Source organism: Hylaeus volcanicus, chromosome 2, assembly GCF_026283585.1.
Source record: "Hylaeus volcanicus isolate JK05 chromosome 2, UHH_iyHylVolc1.0_haploid, whole genome shotgun sequence".
NCBI lineage: Eukaryota > Metazoa > Arthropoda > Insecta > Hymenoptera > Colletidae > Hylaeus > Hylaeus volcanicus.
The window spans coordinates 12,820,989-12,839,781 of record NC_071977.1 but is presented as its reverse complement, the minus strand read 5'-3'; the positions used below and the strand labels follow the sequence as shown (position 1 = coordinate 12,839,781).

The 18,793-nt window shown below is 36.6% G+C and overlaps 1 protein-coding gene across 3 annotated transcripts in view; it reads right to left on the bottom strand.

Annotated features, from left to right (window-relative positions):
• LOC128872383 (agrin-like) overlaps nucleotides 1–18,793 on the bottom strand; it is a 543,175-nt gene that overhangs the window by 319,368 nt on the left and 205,014 nt on the right. For all 3 annotated transcript variants that reach the window (XM_054115012.1, XM_054115013.1, XM_054115014.1), the window contains exon 4: nucleotides 16,131–16,163. In XM_054115012.1, coding sequence (XP_053970987.1) covers nucleotides 16,131–16,163 — 33 coding nt within the window. The remainder of the gene's footprint in view (nucleotides 1–16,130; nucleotides 16,164–18,793) is intronic.

Sequence of the window (18,793 nt, the reverse complement as noted above, 5' to 3'; positions counted from 1 at the left end):
TTAAACATTTGTTTCCATATTTTTATTCATTAACGTTTCCAGAATGTTAAGGTAAAATTTTAAGACGGAATTCCTAGAAATTCCAACTACAATTTTGCTTTATGAATACTTTTCTGCCTAAAGGAACACATTTCAGCGCTAATAAGTTTAAACATGTGCCAATGATTGCCTAAATGTTTTTTCTTTGCATTGAAAATGAATAAAACGATAGACATATATTTGAAATTTGAGAATTCCTTCCAGTTTCGGATGGCACTAATCAAGGACTTGGATTTTCATAATGATATGTTATACATTATATATCAAAGACACAAGTGAATAAAAATTGAATACAAAATATTTTTTTATCGCATATTTATAGAACAATGCAACCTAAATGCACTCATTACCTTATATCGTACACGTTACTCAAAAAATAATCATAAACGTCGCTTGTTTTGCCTTTGATTTGACCAGATGGTGCCCTCAAATATAATAAAAAGAAATGAGCTGCGGAAAATAGTGAAAATCACTGTCATATTTTATGTTTCATCGTCAATTCCAAAATTACCATTTCAAATTACCATTTTTCCTATTCGTTGCAAAAGGGAACCGTCCATGCAATATGCACAAGTCGTCGAGCTAACAATCTGCGCGTTATTTATTCCATAAATCTGGTTATTATCAGGTACAGATTCCAGCGAGCATGTGTACGACGAAAACCGACACGTGTATTCGCATTTCGCAACGATCGAAATGACATTTTTTTTCCATACCTCATTTTTACGCTGTTTGAACAAGAAAGAAATAACGATGAAATTATACACATTTTCGTTTCGCATAAATTGAAAATGGAACGAGTATAAACGACCCGTGGCATGTAATTGAATGCTTTTATTTCATTTCAGTGATGCACTCGGAAATTCGAGACAACAAACAAATTTATAAAATTTCACGATCGTATTGGCGATAGAAATACGTGACGGGAAACTGCTGCAAATGGCAGCAATAAACAGTTTCGTGCGAACGATTGAGTTTCTAGTAACGAAACAATCAAACGAAATCTAGGATTTTTCGTGATCGTTTTAAATTAATTTACACGTGGCGTTAAGCCATGTTTCCTGTGTTCACGTTTTTATCGACAATTTTTAATTTTTGCCACTTTTAGTAACAATAAATAATCCATAAGCAATTTCTTTTCTCTCTTAATATTATATTTTACTAATTTTATCACGAATGGAGACTTACTTTCACTTAATTTCTACTATTTTACAGTAACAAGCTATGCTAATTCTATTCTAAGAAATTTTATTATTTTAATACTACGATGCGTAGCAGTTTCGACTTTCCCCCTACGTTCGCAAACTGAAAGTTGCACGCAGTCGTAGAATTTAATAAATAGTTTTCAATTTTCGAGCGCATCACTGAAATGGAATAAAAGCATTCAATTACATGCCACGTATCGTTTATATTTGTCCCATTTTCAATTTGCTCGAAACGAAAATGTGTATTTTTTATTGTTCAAACAACATGGAAACGATGGACAAAAAAAGGAATTTCGTTTCGACTGTCGTGGATTCTACATACATAGTATCGGTTTTTACCGTACATGAGACCCCGTAAATCTGTGCCTGCCGATAACCCGATTTTGGAATAAATAACTTGTTTACTTGTTTACCGTAAACACGTATTCCACTATACGTATAATCATTTAATGACCGTTATTCACTTCGCAGGAGGCGTTAACCTCTCGTGAAATAATTTAATGTCAGTTGCATTTGCGTAATTTTACGTGACGAGCGATGCAAAGTATTTGAAATTAGACGAAAAGAAAATAAACTAATAAAAGCAACGTTCGCAGGCAAAGCAGTGGTAGTTCTGGTAATAGAATATTTACGTAGAACTGGCTTAATTGATTAATCTAATTAATTATAAATTCGAATTGGATACTGACCTTTCAGTTGAAACTGAAGAGAGTAGTAGTTTCAATCTATGTTTTTAATTGAAATTAAAGTTCCATTTGTTTAATGGAAATTTGAGGTATTCGTAATTGGAAACTGCCTTTTAATTAAAATTGCTCTCATTTTCAATTAAAATCTGAAGCTTCAGTTGCAAACTAAAATTGCCTAAGAACTTAAACCTATCTTCTCAATATCAATAATAGCTAATCACAATTCACATCCTACATACAAGTCCCTATTTGAATTCTTTGGTGATTTAATTAGAAATGTGATTAATTAACGACCAACCATCAAATAATGAATGACAAGGATGAATGCATATTACAAAAGGGCAATGAGAGGCATTCTTGACTTTCCTAAAATAATATCCTCGTCGAAATATTATAGTTACGAATACCATTGCGCGGATTAGAAGTATACATGCTGCTGGATAGTATTGTTCACTATGGCTTTCAGCGAAACTTTCTTCCACGTGCCGACGGAAATCACGCTAACGCAGAGAAAACTCGAACATCGGAGGACAGGGGTATGTTCCGGTAATTCCAGACGCGATGTAACCGCCAACCGTTGGTATTACTGCCAGGCGTACCAAACGCCAGTGCACTTCGGTGTCCTCGTTGCCGTCTTCGTCCACCGTGGAAACACGAAACCGAGAACATTGCGATTAACGGAGAAGAGGGTCGACAGGGTGGATAGAGATTACGAGAAATAGGAACGGAAAGCAAGATATCAACGCGATATCAATGCATGAGAACAGGTCGAAGAGACAAAGACGGATGACAGGAAAACAACGAGGCCAAGTCGGACACGGACATCGAGAACTTCGAAGACATTATTCCCAGTCCTACCTTCGGTATAGTGGGCTACTATAAACAACAATCTAAGGAATACTATTCTGGTGTATATTAGAGCTTCAGTTGAAATTGAAAAGACAGATTTCAGTTTCAATTAACTTCATTTGATAGTGGAAAAACAGGGATAAGCTATAATTAATTGCGATTGTAACTAGAAAGACAGATATGAGCTAGAATTAACTGAAATTGCGACTGGAAAGACAGACATAAATTAGAATTAACTGCAATTGCAACTGGAAAGACATGCATGAGCTACACTCAACTCCAATTACAAGTGGAAGGAGAGATATGAACTAGAATGAATTGCAATTGCAACTAAAAAGACAGACACGAGGTTGAAGTAACTGAAATTGCATCTGGAAAGACAAACATAAATCAGAAAAAACTCCAATTGCAAATGGAAAGAGAAATATGAAGTGGAATGAACTGGAATTGGAACTACAAAGACAGACATGAGCTTGAAGTAACTGCAATTGCAACTGAAAAGACATGTATGAGCTACAGACAACTCCAATTGGTAGCGGAAAGAAAACACTGTATATGCACATGTAAAAAATACGCAAATGAAGGACAGCACAATAATTCATGTTATCGGTTTAACGTACCCCTCTTTCTTTATTATCTGTATTCATTTTGCACGGTTATACACGTCTCCAGTAATAATGGAACATATTGAAATTCAATAACACGTATGTTTTCCTTTATTAATGGCAAACGTCAATAACCACATTTATATTGTAAACATTCCGCTCATATTTGTGTTGTTGAGGTTATTTCTATTTACTTATGATAAAATATCGCTAATCAATATTAATATATCACGCGAAATATACGGTCCAGATTAATTTTAAGAGATGCAATCAAACACGTCCACAGAAATATTCTGCTGAAATTAATTCAAGTTTGGACAATTGCGCACATAGATTATTTCCTACTTTACTTTTTTATTAACCTTTTCGATCATTCACGTATTGCAGATCGCTTGGGAGATACCTACATACGTTTTTCCGAATTGTTCTTCGGAATTTCAACCGTCTGTACAGGTGAAATCCCTGCGGGAACAAGCGACTATCGCGGGGCCAAGATTTTTCAGGGATAACATCTCGTGACAGAAAGATAACATTCTAAAACCCCTCCCTCTGCCTGTCACCCCTGTACGAACGGTCGATGTATTTATATACAGGGTCGTAAGACTCAAACGGAGCAAGTATTTCCCCGATTTCGTTATGAAGGTAATAAAATTCTGTAAAAAGAAGAATTTTTCGAAATATATATTGACGTGGTAAGAATAATTTTGTGAAACGAAAAATGTTTCCTAGCTTCGCTATGTTAATTGTTAAAACATTGTTGAAACAAATATTTGCGCGACTGTCTGTACACTTACAATTAGCAGAAATTATTTTTATTACATACGTCTACTTAGATGGAATATATATGATTGTTAGTGCGTTAAAGGGATATATATGAATTAAATAGTATGAATAAATTAATCGTTTGACTCGGAAGGAATTCTTATATTCAAGTATTAAACATTTACATATTGATGGACGCAAACATTATTATGCATATGATATTCCTACATTCTTTTATATTCTTTTATCTTTAACAAACAATATGTATTTACCTAGGCTCCTCTTATATTAGTTAAGAATTCTGATGATGACTACATACTCGTTTGTTAAATATTATTACCTCACGTAAAAGAAAATTTGCATCACAATCCATACAAATAGGTATTATTTTCGCTTGTTTATTTTAAATTTACATGCATGGAAATTCATATGGTAACCTATGCAAATTAATATCTCTTCATTTGGTCCCCGAATCGCGTACCGTTACAACAAGACACACGCGTCCGTTTTCAATGGTCTTACCCGGTATGTATGCAAAAAGGAACACACCTCTTGGACCCACGTATACACAAAAACAACACGAACGTACAAAACTTTGACAAGAACGCATAGATTTCCCGGGGCGCTGCGCCGCATACGTCTCTATCCATCTACATACGTAAAATATAAATCCGATAGTAGAATAAGTGCACGAAAACCTAGCACGTGTATCCACCGAGTTCCATCGCGTACAAATAGCCGTGTTTTCTTATACGCGAATACATTGTCCATGCACGATACTTCTACGCGCACATGTTCGTTGTACACCAGATGTCAGATCTCGTCTGCGAGATTGATCTTCAGAATGAACGAGTCTTTTTTGGTAAAGAAGTATTACTGAAAATATCATCTCTGCACATTCGTTGGGGATTACATAAATACAATTTGAGACGAAGATTGTGTTTCTAGTTAAATTTGGGCATTTCATCCTAGCGAATCTTCTTCGAAGAAGCGAAGTAACGTTGATTATATTCAATCGTGTAAAAATTGGATGACGTAATTTTTATATTGTCTGTAGAGTTTATTTAATTCTGTATTTTACTGTGAGCTTGATATATGGAATGCCTAATGTGAATGCTATAATTGCTCAAGCAAATATCAACTGAATTTTATTAATCCATGTTATGTGCAATATGGTAATTTATATTATATTCAGTATTTGTATTGTTATATATGCAGAACAATCGTTGAGAATTTTTAATATAAGAAAATGTTTGATGTCGTAAATTCAAATTTTAAAACACAGATATGTGCGTGCTGAAGTATATCAAGTAAATTTTGTATCGTAAAATACTGGAAGAAGACGTAACACGAGATTCCTCTCGAAATAGCATTTCCTCAGGTTGCTGCTAAGAAATCTCAGAAGCTACTCGTCCGATCGACTCCAAATTTGCATCGAATATTTTTACATACATTATGTATAATGTAGCATGGTAGTTTTTCAATATATCGACATACTCATCGGTTATAAAATTTGTTGCATTGCATTCACAATGGAAAAATCGTGTAATAAAAACACTGTTCGAACCCGTTCAATCTAATTTACGATTTATTTAACAAAAGAACATTGGTTACGTTATTGCTATGGAGTCTTGAATTTGTGGGGTGATCTAATTTCTGTTTATTTAAAATCTTCATCTCTACAGAGATGGAAGTGCGCTCGGAACATTTGAGCGTCGGTGTATGTCCACCGCGACGGGACGAAACGTTTCGCTGCGCCCGTGGGTACGATAATTCAGCGGAAAAACCGCGTAACATTTGTCCAACCGGCATTAATTCCGAGAGCGGCGATCGTTCCCAGCGAATCTGCATATATCCGTAACGTACCACTCGATAATTCGATCGATGCGCTTGCCGTACGCGCAAACCCCGCAACGCTGGCCGATTCTCATCCCCTTTCTGTGCGCGATACGACCTCTTATATCACAGACTTTTTCTTCGTGTCGCGAATCGTATAACGACGAGAGAATTCGACCCAGGCGACCAATGGCGCATCCACAAATTTACCAACGGGGCTCGCAAATAAAAATTAACGTTACGATACTTTTCTGAAGATTAACGAAGAGTTTATCGAAGAAGATACAGAAGAAGATTATTGAATTTCTTCGTTTGGTATTTTATTTCCTGCGAGATTTATTTAGAACTCTTTTTCGAATTTTTGTAGAAAAGTTGTATATGTCACAAAACCTCAAAAACAGATTATTATTGTTATATAGAGATCGATTTTCTTGACAATTTGAAATAAAACATAAATATAGAAGTTAATGACCTATTAAATTCTATTTTTCGATTGTCTAATTATTCTAATGTTCATATATTTATGTATAACTCGATCTCCACCTCGCAAGGTATTGATTACCTTTATAAAATATTCTTATAGGACATGTCACGTAGAAAATAAAAATACTTGGTTTTTTACTTTATGTCTAACCATACTTAAAAACGACATGTCCAATATTTTTTGGTACAACTATTTTATTTAAAAAATCTGAATAAAAATTATCGTTTTATTGTTCAATATATACGCGTGATAAAGGCCACGAAACGAACCAGTCATTAATAGTAATCAATTATTCTTAAGAAAAGTAATTATTGAACATACAGTGGGTGTAGAATGTATTCGTACATCGGTGTATTCGTACATCGATCAATTTCCCAAAAAACTTTTGTGTAATTGTAGTTTATTAACTCCTTTTTTTTATAATCAATCAGTCTCTAAAATATAGATCAAACAACAATTACTAGTTTATAGAATTTGCGAAATTAACAAGAAAATATGAAAAATTGGTAGAAATATAGAAGCAATAAGTATTCGCACGGTTCTTATGACGAACAATTTACAGTAGAATTTGTAACATAAGCACATCAGTTTGCTTCTTGGGAATTAAAAAACATTACATTTTCAGTAAAAAAGGCTTAAAACATGCTCTAATAAAGGAATGATAAGATCCTACCCCGAATAACATCGACATTTATGATAGTTAATTTAATGCCTAGAAGAGTTGCAGTAATTATTTATAAATTAATGTTTTTTTTTTAAATGAAATTTTAAAAATTTAACACTTGTACGAATACTTATTGCTTCTGTATTTCTATCGATTTATTGTTTTTTCTTGTTGATTTCTAACTTATACAAAATAACTAATCTTTTCGTACTGTATCTATTCTAGAGATTTCCAAGAATATGTAGAATATCATTGTTTCTAAAAAAAAAAGTTAATAAATTACAATTTCACATAGTTTTTTGGAAATTTTTTTTGGAAATTGATCGGTCCACGATTACTTTCTATATCCACTGTAGTTACGATTTATCATTAAATCATTTCTTAAATTATTTCTGGCGGAAAAGGAGCGAATTAGAGATGGCACCCAACCGCCCGAGTGGCCTAGGGACGTCCCTGCAGAGGACTTCCGGTAACGGGGATGCCCCCGACGTCCGTTTCAGAGCGACGCCGCTTATTGAAAGTCACATTTGTTCCAGCCCCGTTCGCGCGTTGTTACCACTCTCGACGTGCATTCTGCGTGCTTTTTTTCTCTTTTATTCTCAGGCGCGCTTGCATTTTCGGTGTATCTGCGACCCAGGCAGAAGCTACCGAAGGGGGAACGATCGTTGCCGTGATACAGTAACCGTGGCACGCTATGACGTTTACGAGGCCGGAATGGAAAAATTGAAAATACCTCCGCCACGGAGGGAGAAGAAGAACCGTGGCATTCCTGCTCGAGGGAAATTTCCAACGCAATGTTACATGTGTCGTAACATTTTTAACGTGTTGTTAAAGTCTACGACTAGGGGGAAACAGCGCCTTTATAATCGAAAACAATGCTGGGATTTGGTCACTTTTCGTGGCGATACGTGGCTAATGTAAATGTTGCGATTGCTGTCGAATTAAACGGTGAAATGTGTCGATAATAATAATTTATATTTATTATTTATACTAATTTATCATTTTACTAATTTTACTAATTCAATAATTTATATCGTTGGGTCATAGTTATTTATGTAGACACTCGACACACTGAACGGACCATTGCAACATTCTTTAATACAAATTTTACAAATCATACTTCACATTACAAACATTCGTATATTCAATTTAAACTTTCTATTTTCCATAGTTTCCATCGAAGAAATTCCCAAATATTGATTTCTCCCTTGAAAGGCGAGGGTAATTACACATCTCAAGGATATCCATATCCAAATATCTCCTTTTCCCGTTAATTCCTCTCTCCCACCTGTGTTCAATTATTTTTTAAGCGAGAAAGAAGGTTGAAAGGCATAGGGTCAAATAGAGGGACAGATATACCGATCCGAAAATTGGATTTCATCGCGACGGCGCAACAAACTGTTAATTTTACCAAAAAGTAAGTCGCGAAAACGACTGGCCAACGATGGAGAGTTGGAGGCTCGAAGGTTCTTCGCAACGACGAGGATGCTTGCACTCGTGGCGAATGGAGGAACAACAATGGCTAGCCGGAGCGCGCCATAGAACCGCCGTGCGTTCGTTTGTTTTAATTTCTCAGCTTCTAATTAAACCGCGACCGTCGAAAAAAAAAGCAAAACGGAAGAGAAAAATGGAAAAACTGCACGCAGACATTTTGCCATACGTACCCTGCACGCTGCGCTACAAACGGCGACAGAAACCACCTCCCATAGGGGGCGGGGGATGAGGACGACAAGGGGTGAAGGTAGAACCGAACAAAAATAACAGTAAGGGCGAAAAGCAGCTGGATGTAATTCGTTTGGATCGAAGTATGTAATTAAAAAACGGAAAATTGCAAGTTTTAGCATGATAGGAATGCGATTTTGTATGGACAATTTTTCTTTTCATTTAATGTAACGATTTCTATAGATAGTATTTTCATTTAATAAATCCACATAATTCTACTTTGTTGTGAGTTTACATCTCGTTGTAATTATACGTCTACACTAAATTTTATTTCGAATATGGTACATTTATTAACCCCCTATGAACTCTCAGGTCACACGCTAATATATCAACATTTTCCCAAATAATTTTAGTTTTTTTTTTTCAGAAGTGTACGAATACGTATTAATTATAAAATATCTCTGATAACCAATAACAATATTGATGACGATTAGCAGCACCATCTACCTGAAATATCAAAGTAAATGCCTCGCAAGTTCTTTGCAGAACAAATATTCGGCCCATAGAGGGTTAATTTTCTGTTTTTACATTATTTTAATCATCCTTGTAGTATTTTAAATTTTCTATAGAACAACGATCTTGCACATACTGAAAAGTTCAAATATGAAATAATTTAATATAAAAAATGAAATAATTTAGCCTTTGTATTTATGGAGCGAACGAACCCTACCTTTGAGTGCCAAAAACAATTTCGGAACAAGAACAAAATTTAAAAAAAAGAAAATAGTGTTATAGAATTCGAAAACGCGCGTCAAAACCGGAGCGAATGGGACGGTGAGCGAGAGCGAGAGAGAGAGAGAGAATTAGATTTCGGCGAGAGCGCGAGCGTGTGAAAATGGCCAAGTTTAGTATTTAGTTCTTTTTCTTCTTGTATAATAAATAATGCATAGTATCTCCACAATCTAAGAATAGAAGGTGGAAATGATCTGAGACTAATTCACTCTAGCCTGAATAATATCTGAAGGCACGATGGTCGGTTTCCATTGGGGCACTCGAATAAATATCCGTCATCAAAAGTCACTCGATATCTCGCAATTTTGCGACAATTTAGCAAATAATTATTGTACCAGAGACACAAAGCGGCTTTCGAGGGCCCTCTCCCGTTTCCCCCAGAATCCAATTCCGTGCCGCCTCTTTCAAATCCCTTTGTCACCCACGATAATCCCTCGGTGGACGTGGTCGAGTTGACGATGTCTTCTTCCTCTTTCCCTCGCCGTGGCGTCTAACTGTCTCTCTTCATTCCACGGCATTTCCAGTTCCACGTGTCTCCCTGCCGCAACCGATTCTACTTGTTCCGAAATTCCATTACCACTTTCGCTTATGGATTCCATGCTCGTGCTTCTTCGTTGCTTGTAGAATCGTTTTGGTCGAAGACCACGAGACGAAAAATTGTAGTCGACTTAGTGGAAGATTATACCTAACCGTAATACCAATTATATCCACCAGGATATAAGCGGAGCCTTGGCTTCGCCTAGTTCTTTATTAGCGTGATGATTTAGTCGTTAAGTCGCCTCGAGGAATCGCGAACCTCTAATATAATAAAGTTGTGCTGCTGAATTATTGTACAGTTTAGTTACTTTTTAATTACATTTTGGAATGAAATTGAATAATAAAAGATGACGAAACTTTGTCATATTTACAGTTTGTTCATAGCGATGCTTACTTTCGCAAATAAAAATTGGAAGAAATATATCATTTTGTTCTTGTTTTAGGTGTGAATGTACCAGCTTTGTTTGAATGAAACTGTGTATGTTTTTACTGAATTTTTGGATAGATATCTATTAAGAACTCTAACAAAAATATGCATTCGATTAAAACATCTATTTAAGAAAAATTTAATGTTCATTTATATCATTAATACCATTTGTAGCGTCGGAACTGAAGTTATTTCTTGAGTTCCGTGATTCAGATAATAAAATACAAATAAACATATTAGTAAATAAGAAAACAACAATATTTGGGGGTAAACCCCGAGGAAAAAAGACCTTGCGGTCAAGAACCTCGTAAAATATATTTAAAATTAAAGAATACATGCATGCATATGAGTGTGTAAATTGTGTATTTATGTATGTGTGCCAGAATGACTGCGTATGGCACAATCATTCTACGGATCATGCATGATCGCTATAATTCGGATGACGACGTTGAGTCGTCATCGGCAATACCGATTAACGGTAGCGTTTATAATTTAGATAATTTTATGTTATGCGTTATTATTTTTTGCTAATTGCGTACCTTTAATATAACAAGATTGTGGATATAACGCCGACAACGCATCGTGGATGATGCTTTCCATACAATTGAACGAAACTCGGTTTCTCTTTGCAAATTTCATGTTAAACCTCTTTTTTTTTTGTTTAATGCCGACAACGCCATTTCTTACCTAAAATAAGTTTTAATCCAAAGTATACATAAATATAAATATAAATAAATAAAGTTATAAAACAACTAATACTCAAATAATTAAGTCACTCGTTCTACATCCCTATTAGATTTTCTAGACACAGAGATTTCAAAATTCATCGAACAAAGTGACGCGCTGGTTGATAATAACGGGGAATCCGGTCGATTTGTTCCCGTTTCGCGCAGCGTTAAAGGCTCGAGACCATCATTTCGTGAGTGTCGAGTCCAGATCGCGAGCTGGAAGTGGCACTCGATAATAAATCGGAAAGAGCCGACAGAGACGGCACGGCGGCAGTGAGGGGGGGGGGGGGACGCATGCAGCTGAAATCGACGCGCGACAAAATTTGCCAGAGTTTCGAATTCCGTGGAGCTGTGGAACAAATCGTTCGACAAATAAATAAACACGTCGGAACCACGACGACGGGCAAGGTTTTGAGCCAGGATATTCTGTCTACGGGATGGTAGGTCGAAACACGGTCGAGAGGGGCCAATTTAGTCGGGTTTCCTTTCCCATTTTTCTTCGTGGCGATCCATTTAAATTATTTATAATGCGACGCCTTTCCCATTCGCGGGCTCGAGCTGAACGTGAAAGGAAATCGCGGTATAACCAGAATGAAAGCAATTCTCAGTTGCGAAATAAATCGAAACGGTGAAATGACTCTATTTTTTTTCATCCCCCAAGGTTCGTTTTACGGGAGAGAGGACTTCCGAATTTAATTTCTTTTGGACAGGTGAATTTTCTCGGGACTAACGCGAGTCTTGAGCGGTGACAAAAGTGATTATAAAATTCGCGGAGGTGGTCGTAGAATGAATTGAAAAGAGTTTTCGTGTTTCCTTTTGGGATATCAGCTTAATTTGATGCCAAGAAATACTCCGCTGGGAGCATTCGTTTAATTTGTTTTTCAGAGTTTCGACCTCGAGTTTTATTGTGAAGAAAGCAAGGGAAAAAAAGAAGTAAGGAGTCAGCTTACAGTAATAAATTCAGGCAATAAAAACATAGTAAACGTAACTCAGAGGGAAGAGAAATAGTCTATCTACTGTTTACATAATTACTCGGGGCAACCAAAGCACAATTGCGTCCTGCGACTCATTCAAACGCGCGATTTATCTACAAATGTTCTCAGTGAGTAGCGCGCGAGCTGAATGGGCAGGATTTCCCGCCATAGCTAACAATTTCGATTAACGACCTAGGCGTAAACAGCAACTCTAGTTTCCCCGTAGTGGAGAGAGAGATAAGACTGCTGAAGACGGTACGAAGACGAAATTCGAGATAAGTAACGTTTTATGCTGGCGATACATGTAAATGAAGGAAGACGAGAAGGATTTTAGAGAGAGAGAGAGAGTTGGGGAGGTTAGTTTTGCGAGAGGAATTTAAGTGTACTTCAATCTCGACGAAATCTCCCGTGGATCCTGGTCCAGGAGGAACAAAAAAATCTGATTCTGTTCGTTCAATTTCACCCTTGCTGGATCCCCTGTTTCACCGAACGAATACGAAAGAGTTCTAAAGTAATTGGACGATGAAAATGCAATCGACTGCATGAATTGTTGTTAAAATTCTCCTAATTCTATCGCTAATGCAGCGTGCAGCAAGTTTTTCTATGGTTTTCGTCGATCTTTTGCAACAGATAACGATTTCTTTTTTTTTATCGAAGCTTTCGAATCTCAAAAGAGAGATTTGTTCGCTTTACACGTTGTTAACCATTTCAGACCTGGTGTCTACAATTGAGGACACAATATTTAAAAATTATCGAAACTATCGTTTAGTGTAGTGAGAATGACCAATTTTCATCGAAAACTACGCGATTAGGATTATTTTTTATTTTGTCCGTACTAATTTTTGTCCAAGTTAACCCTGAAAATTAAATTATATTCGTACGAGAAAAAAAAATAATTCAGGTCTGAAAGGGTTAGCAATATATTTGCAGAACTAGTATTTCTTGACATGTGTGAGATTATACATTAAAATGACAGTTCTTCAAGAAGGACAGAACACATGCCGGCTTAGCAATCAAAACAGACATATTTACGGGTAAATATAATTTAAGTTTACAGAGTTGCTGTAACGATTTGACTCTTTGACTTTCGAAGAGTCGGCACTGTCAAGCAATGTGATCAATGTGTTCTGAGGACTATAATTACACCAACAATTAGTATTAATTACTAATTTACTACGCAATTAAGCTCTAGGAATTTATAGGTAAATTAAAAAATTGAATTATAGTAAATATTCCAACAAAAATTAACCATATTCGTTCACCATCCTCTCCCAAGCTTGATTCCGGTGTATTCACGAGAACCGTACGGTGAAACTCGGTATTTCCGCGTTTTTTGTTGTAACGGATGTAATCCTAAATTTAGTCGATCGCCTGTCTCGATAGGGCAACGCTGCGAAAAGAATTTCAAAGAAAGGAGAAAATAGGGGGAGGCGCGAGTCAGTTCGCGAACGATCGTCGTTCGTGGAGGCGGGCGAATAGAGAAGAGCTGCGGGATGTAGCGAGATAAGGTCGGCAAATTGCAGGCAATCTGGCTGATTAGGCTGCACGCTGGTAATCCTACAGGTACCACGGAGGACCCAGGCCACGACCTATAACCGCCTTCGACGTGTATTAGCCGAAGAAATGGGAAAGGATAAGACAGCGTTTTCTTACGTGGGTGGTAACGCCCCCCCAGAAGGCAGAGGTCTCGTGGTATATTATTTTAGCAATCTAGGCTTCACTGAATTAATAATATATCGTAATCAGCTTGCAAATTTCATGTATTTCGAACGTATGACAACGTGCAAATAATATACAATCATATGTTGAATGTATTTCATAAAATATTATATGGTAATATTTATTTTTCATGAATGCATTTTTGTTTTTATTAATGTGTATATTCTGTACTCACGTGGTGGAAGTGTATCTAATAAATGCATTTTTAAAGATTATTGACACCAGCACGTTTGCGATATCCAGGTATTGTGCAGGTATATACATTATGTATGTATTAAGTAAACATATCTGGACACTGAAATTTTAACAATATATAAATGTAATGTCTGCCATGAGGTAATGGACGGTTACTTAAACCCCTAACCCTCCAAGAACTGCGTAATATTCTCTTAAACCAAGTTCCATTAAAGATAATACGTACGTATTTTTCATTTCCTAATTTACTCCGACGGTTTCCATTTATTCGGTGTAACATTTGAATAAAGAAAACAATTCTCCGATAGATTTCTAATTGCATTCTCATATAATGTTTCCTTTCACTAATCAAACGAACATATTCTTATTTAGAAAATTACATTTGCACCGTGTAAATGAGCATTATCTTTATTTTTATTTATCATCATCAAGCAACAGAATTTTTTTTCCAGAAGGTTTCTTTCCAGTTCTTTTCCAAAACTTTTTTCAGATCTTTTCTCAAAAATACGCAGATGTAAGAATGACCGAAATAAAAGAGTGAAGAACGTTCTACTGACACAAGAAAAATGCTCGATTCGACTGCAAGAGATACGTTTCTCATTTATCATCGAGCACATAACTCACTATAGGTTCAAAGACTAAGTGGAACAAGAAATTATCAGCAGTCATATATCGCGAGTGAAATTACTCGATGCACCATCGATTCGGATGGTGCATTCTTGCTTCCTTTGATAGCTGATCAGCTGAATTGTTTCTGCAATTTGTCGTCCTTATCCCGGTAGATCTCGCAATCTCGATCTATTCTTCCCCGCGCCACGGAAACCCGCCTTCACGCATTACTGAAAATGGGCTTTTCGAAGGAATACCTCTTCTTTCACTCCCGCCCCCCTCCCCCTCCCCCACTCCACCCCCAGCCGCCCTTGCGCCGCGATGTACGTAAATCTTCCTCTGCCCCCGTATCCTTTTGTCCCCGGGTGCACGGAAATCTTCGGGGTGAAATTGCAGTCGCGAGACACGAAAAAAGGAGAAGCAGGTTTGAATAGATTCTCCTTATCGTCCCCTGAACCAGTTTCCGTGCCCGTAACGGGGAAATTCCTCTCGCGAATCGTCATGGCTGGAGTTACGATCGTAATAAATAACAAATCAAACCGCTGGGATTTCCACCCGTTGTTTATTTTCATCGTTCTGACGAACGTGATTAGAGTATCGCGGTAATTCCGACAATACGAATTATTCTTCTCCCTGGAAATCCAATATCTTGAATCGTTCGTAGTTCGAACGAGTTTTGTCGCGATGCTGAGAATGAATTTATGGTTGTCGATGGACGGTCGTGGGTTCTATTTTCTGTTTTTGCGGAGGTGGAGAGAGATTGGGTTTGATTTACGGGTAGTATCAATTGATTTAATAGTAATTGTAGTTTTGAGTAATAGTTAATTTAATTAGGTGTTCAGTAGGGGGTTGCACTATCTTTGTCAAACGTGATGGACATGAAATTCAGTAAATTATGATGACTTATTGAATGATGTAAAGTGTGTACAACTAATAACAAATGTTTAAAGAATAGATTTTTGGCTTACAACACAAGTAGTACCATTTTTTTTAAATTAATTATAGTTCTAAGTAATAGTTAATTTAATTAGGAGTTCGATAGTGCAATCCTCTATCTTTCTTAAATTCGATGTATACCAAATGCACTCATTTATGATGACTTCTGAAATTTTGCGAATGATGTACAACGAATGAAAAATGTTTGAAGAATAATCTCAAGCATTTTGGCTTACAACTCATCCGAGAATGAGAAAGATGATGAAAGGCACGAAATGAAGTATCGATGGCCTCACCTGTGAATTAGCATTAAAAGAAACACACAAATGCAAGGAAAAGAACACTTATTGCAATAATTAATATTACCAATGTAAAATGTGCTCATGCGATAGTAATGTTAAATTGTTAGATGAACACTCACCCGCGTTATTACTGGCGGAATTTTGATCCTTACCTGAAACAGAGGAAGCAGACGTTGTTAACATGATCGAGTATCATCATGGATCGTATACAACATAATACTGACATCGATTTCGAGCCGGGTACTCGACAACATATTACATTGCAAGGATACCCCGCTATACGCAACTAATTAATTCTCTCGCGGGCGTAGATAAATTAACGTGGAACGAACCTATCCGCGATGTAGACGAGAAAACGCTTTCGAGTATGTTAACAACGTAACGGTAATTTATGCGCCGCCGAAACATTAAGCATTTTTATCGCGATCACGATTCGTCCCGCGAGTCGAGAAACGAGATTCCTTAATAGTTCTTCTAATTAAGCGGTGCTTAACGTTCGCGAGAGCTCTCCAGAGGTATCTCGTTCCAGGAGATATGTCAACGCGTGTTGGGATTCCTCCGGGGCCGAGGTTTACGATGCTGTCGCGCAGAGACGGGCAAAATCTTATCTAAATAAAACTTTTGAACGAGGGATGAAAGATAAATACCTGTCTACTCGTTACTCGTTGGTTAAAAAGACAAATTTCAATTGCAGAATGAAATATTCGGTTCTCTGGAAAGTCCATGTCGATTTTTGGTAGGTGGTACAGATCTGAATGTATCGAAATGGTTGAAGGGAAATAACATGCACACATTTCTTAAAAAGTGGAAAGGTTGAGGAACAAAATGGTACCTATGTTATTTAATTAATAAATATATATATATATATATATATATAGGGTTGAACTATTGGGTTGTTCAAAAAGTTCGTATCAATTTTTAAGAGAAGTTCAATATATATATCAATTACGATATGGAAGATTATCTTCCATATCAAAATTCATATGTGCTTTTGAACTTCTTTTAAAAATTGATACGAACTTTTTGAACAACCCAATAGTTCAAAATGAACAAATGTCTCAGTGTTTAGTCAAATAAATTGATATATGTTACTTTCATTCGTTGTCCATTGTGATAAGAGGATATTCAATCACTCAACTATCTATTCAAACTTCATTTAAACGCCAAATAAGTTTAGAACAGTGTGAGAGTATAAAAGAAAAAGAAAATTCAAGCTGCACAGAAAAACAGTGTCAACAACTTGCTAACGCGTTTTGACTTTTACAAATTTCTGATTCCAATTATTGTACTTTTCGCATTAGTTCACAGTATCGCCACATGAATGAAGAACTTTAAATAAAATAATAAAGCTAAGCAAAATGTGTGATAGTTTTTAACCCACCTGACTTGAAAGAGTTAATTGAGGAAAGATTTGAAAATCTCATTTAAACTAAAAATTTGGAATACTCGAAACTATTCCCTTTCGATCATGTATCTAGTTTTTTTTTTTAAATTGAATCATCCTTTTCTAAGCGTTACAAGCGTCTGGAATTTCAAAGGACATCCTGAAACAAAGGATAGGCAACAATCGACTAGGATCTTCTACCTAATAGGATCCTCAAGGAGAACGCATCAATCGTTATCGATAACCATTGAAGCCTCAGAAACTCGTGCATAAAATACACAGACAAATATCCTAAGAAGTCTACGATGCCTCTATATAGCAATCTTCCATATCGTAAGCTGTCTTCTTGTCGTACAAAGTAATACGATTTTGTACTTAGAGATACGTCAAGTTTGATTTACAATTTCGTACATACTCTCTTTTAGTGGAAACTGGAGAACTCTGAGGATAGTTTTCTCAACTGATTACTATGCAACCTCACTAATAAAAATGAAACAAAATTTTGGGGTTCTTAAGTAAATCAGAATTTTCAGAAATGCAGAAAACTAAGCTACTTTTAAAAAATTTTCTACTTATAAAATAGCTAGAAATAAACAATATTCCATTCATCTTTCTTTCTTCTTTCCTTCTTTCCATTCATCTCAATTAATAAAGTAGTCCAAAAACTGCACACTTCCAGCTCGATTTCTATTAACATTTTATAAATTGCAGAAGTTTTAAAAACCCAGTTGAATACTATTCAATACAACATCGACATTTTTCGCGATAGAAAGTACATTTTCCAGCTCCAATCCTCTTCACAAACCTCAAACAAGTGATAATTTGATCGTTCACCTCGTGCAACGAAATAAGGCGATCATCCTCAGTGGAAGAACGAGTAACGCGGTTCGTTTTTAGATCCCAACGAACGACTTTAACGATGTACCAGCGAAATCGCCTTGCGCGAAACAACATGCACGCGTGTAAATACAGTGGAAAGTTTGTCAGTAACGATACTGCAATTTTCCGCGATGGAAAGGGATAACGGAGGGGTTGGGCGGGCGCAACAGAGAAGGATTCCGGGGAGGATCTCGCGGCGGTACGTAAATATGTAGGATTGCCCGGATGAAATTCATAGTGCTAGTCGACTACACGCGCACACGGATTCTGTTCGGTGGTTGCCGGGATTCAACTCGTAACCGTACACGGTTTCGAAAATCCGACGGATACGCGTTTAGTCATGCTACTTATCGTCTCGCAATCGAGTTAACTGCTCTACAATGACATTACGATGTACTCTGACCGCGCGACTACCTTTATTTCCGAGCCACTTTCGCGCTTAATGCGAATCTCTGCCGCTTTGTCCAGCGTAGAGTGAGCCTGTGTATAGTTTCAATTTTTGACGATTTTTAATATGGT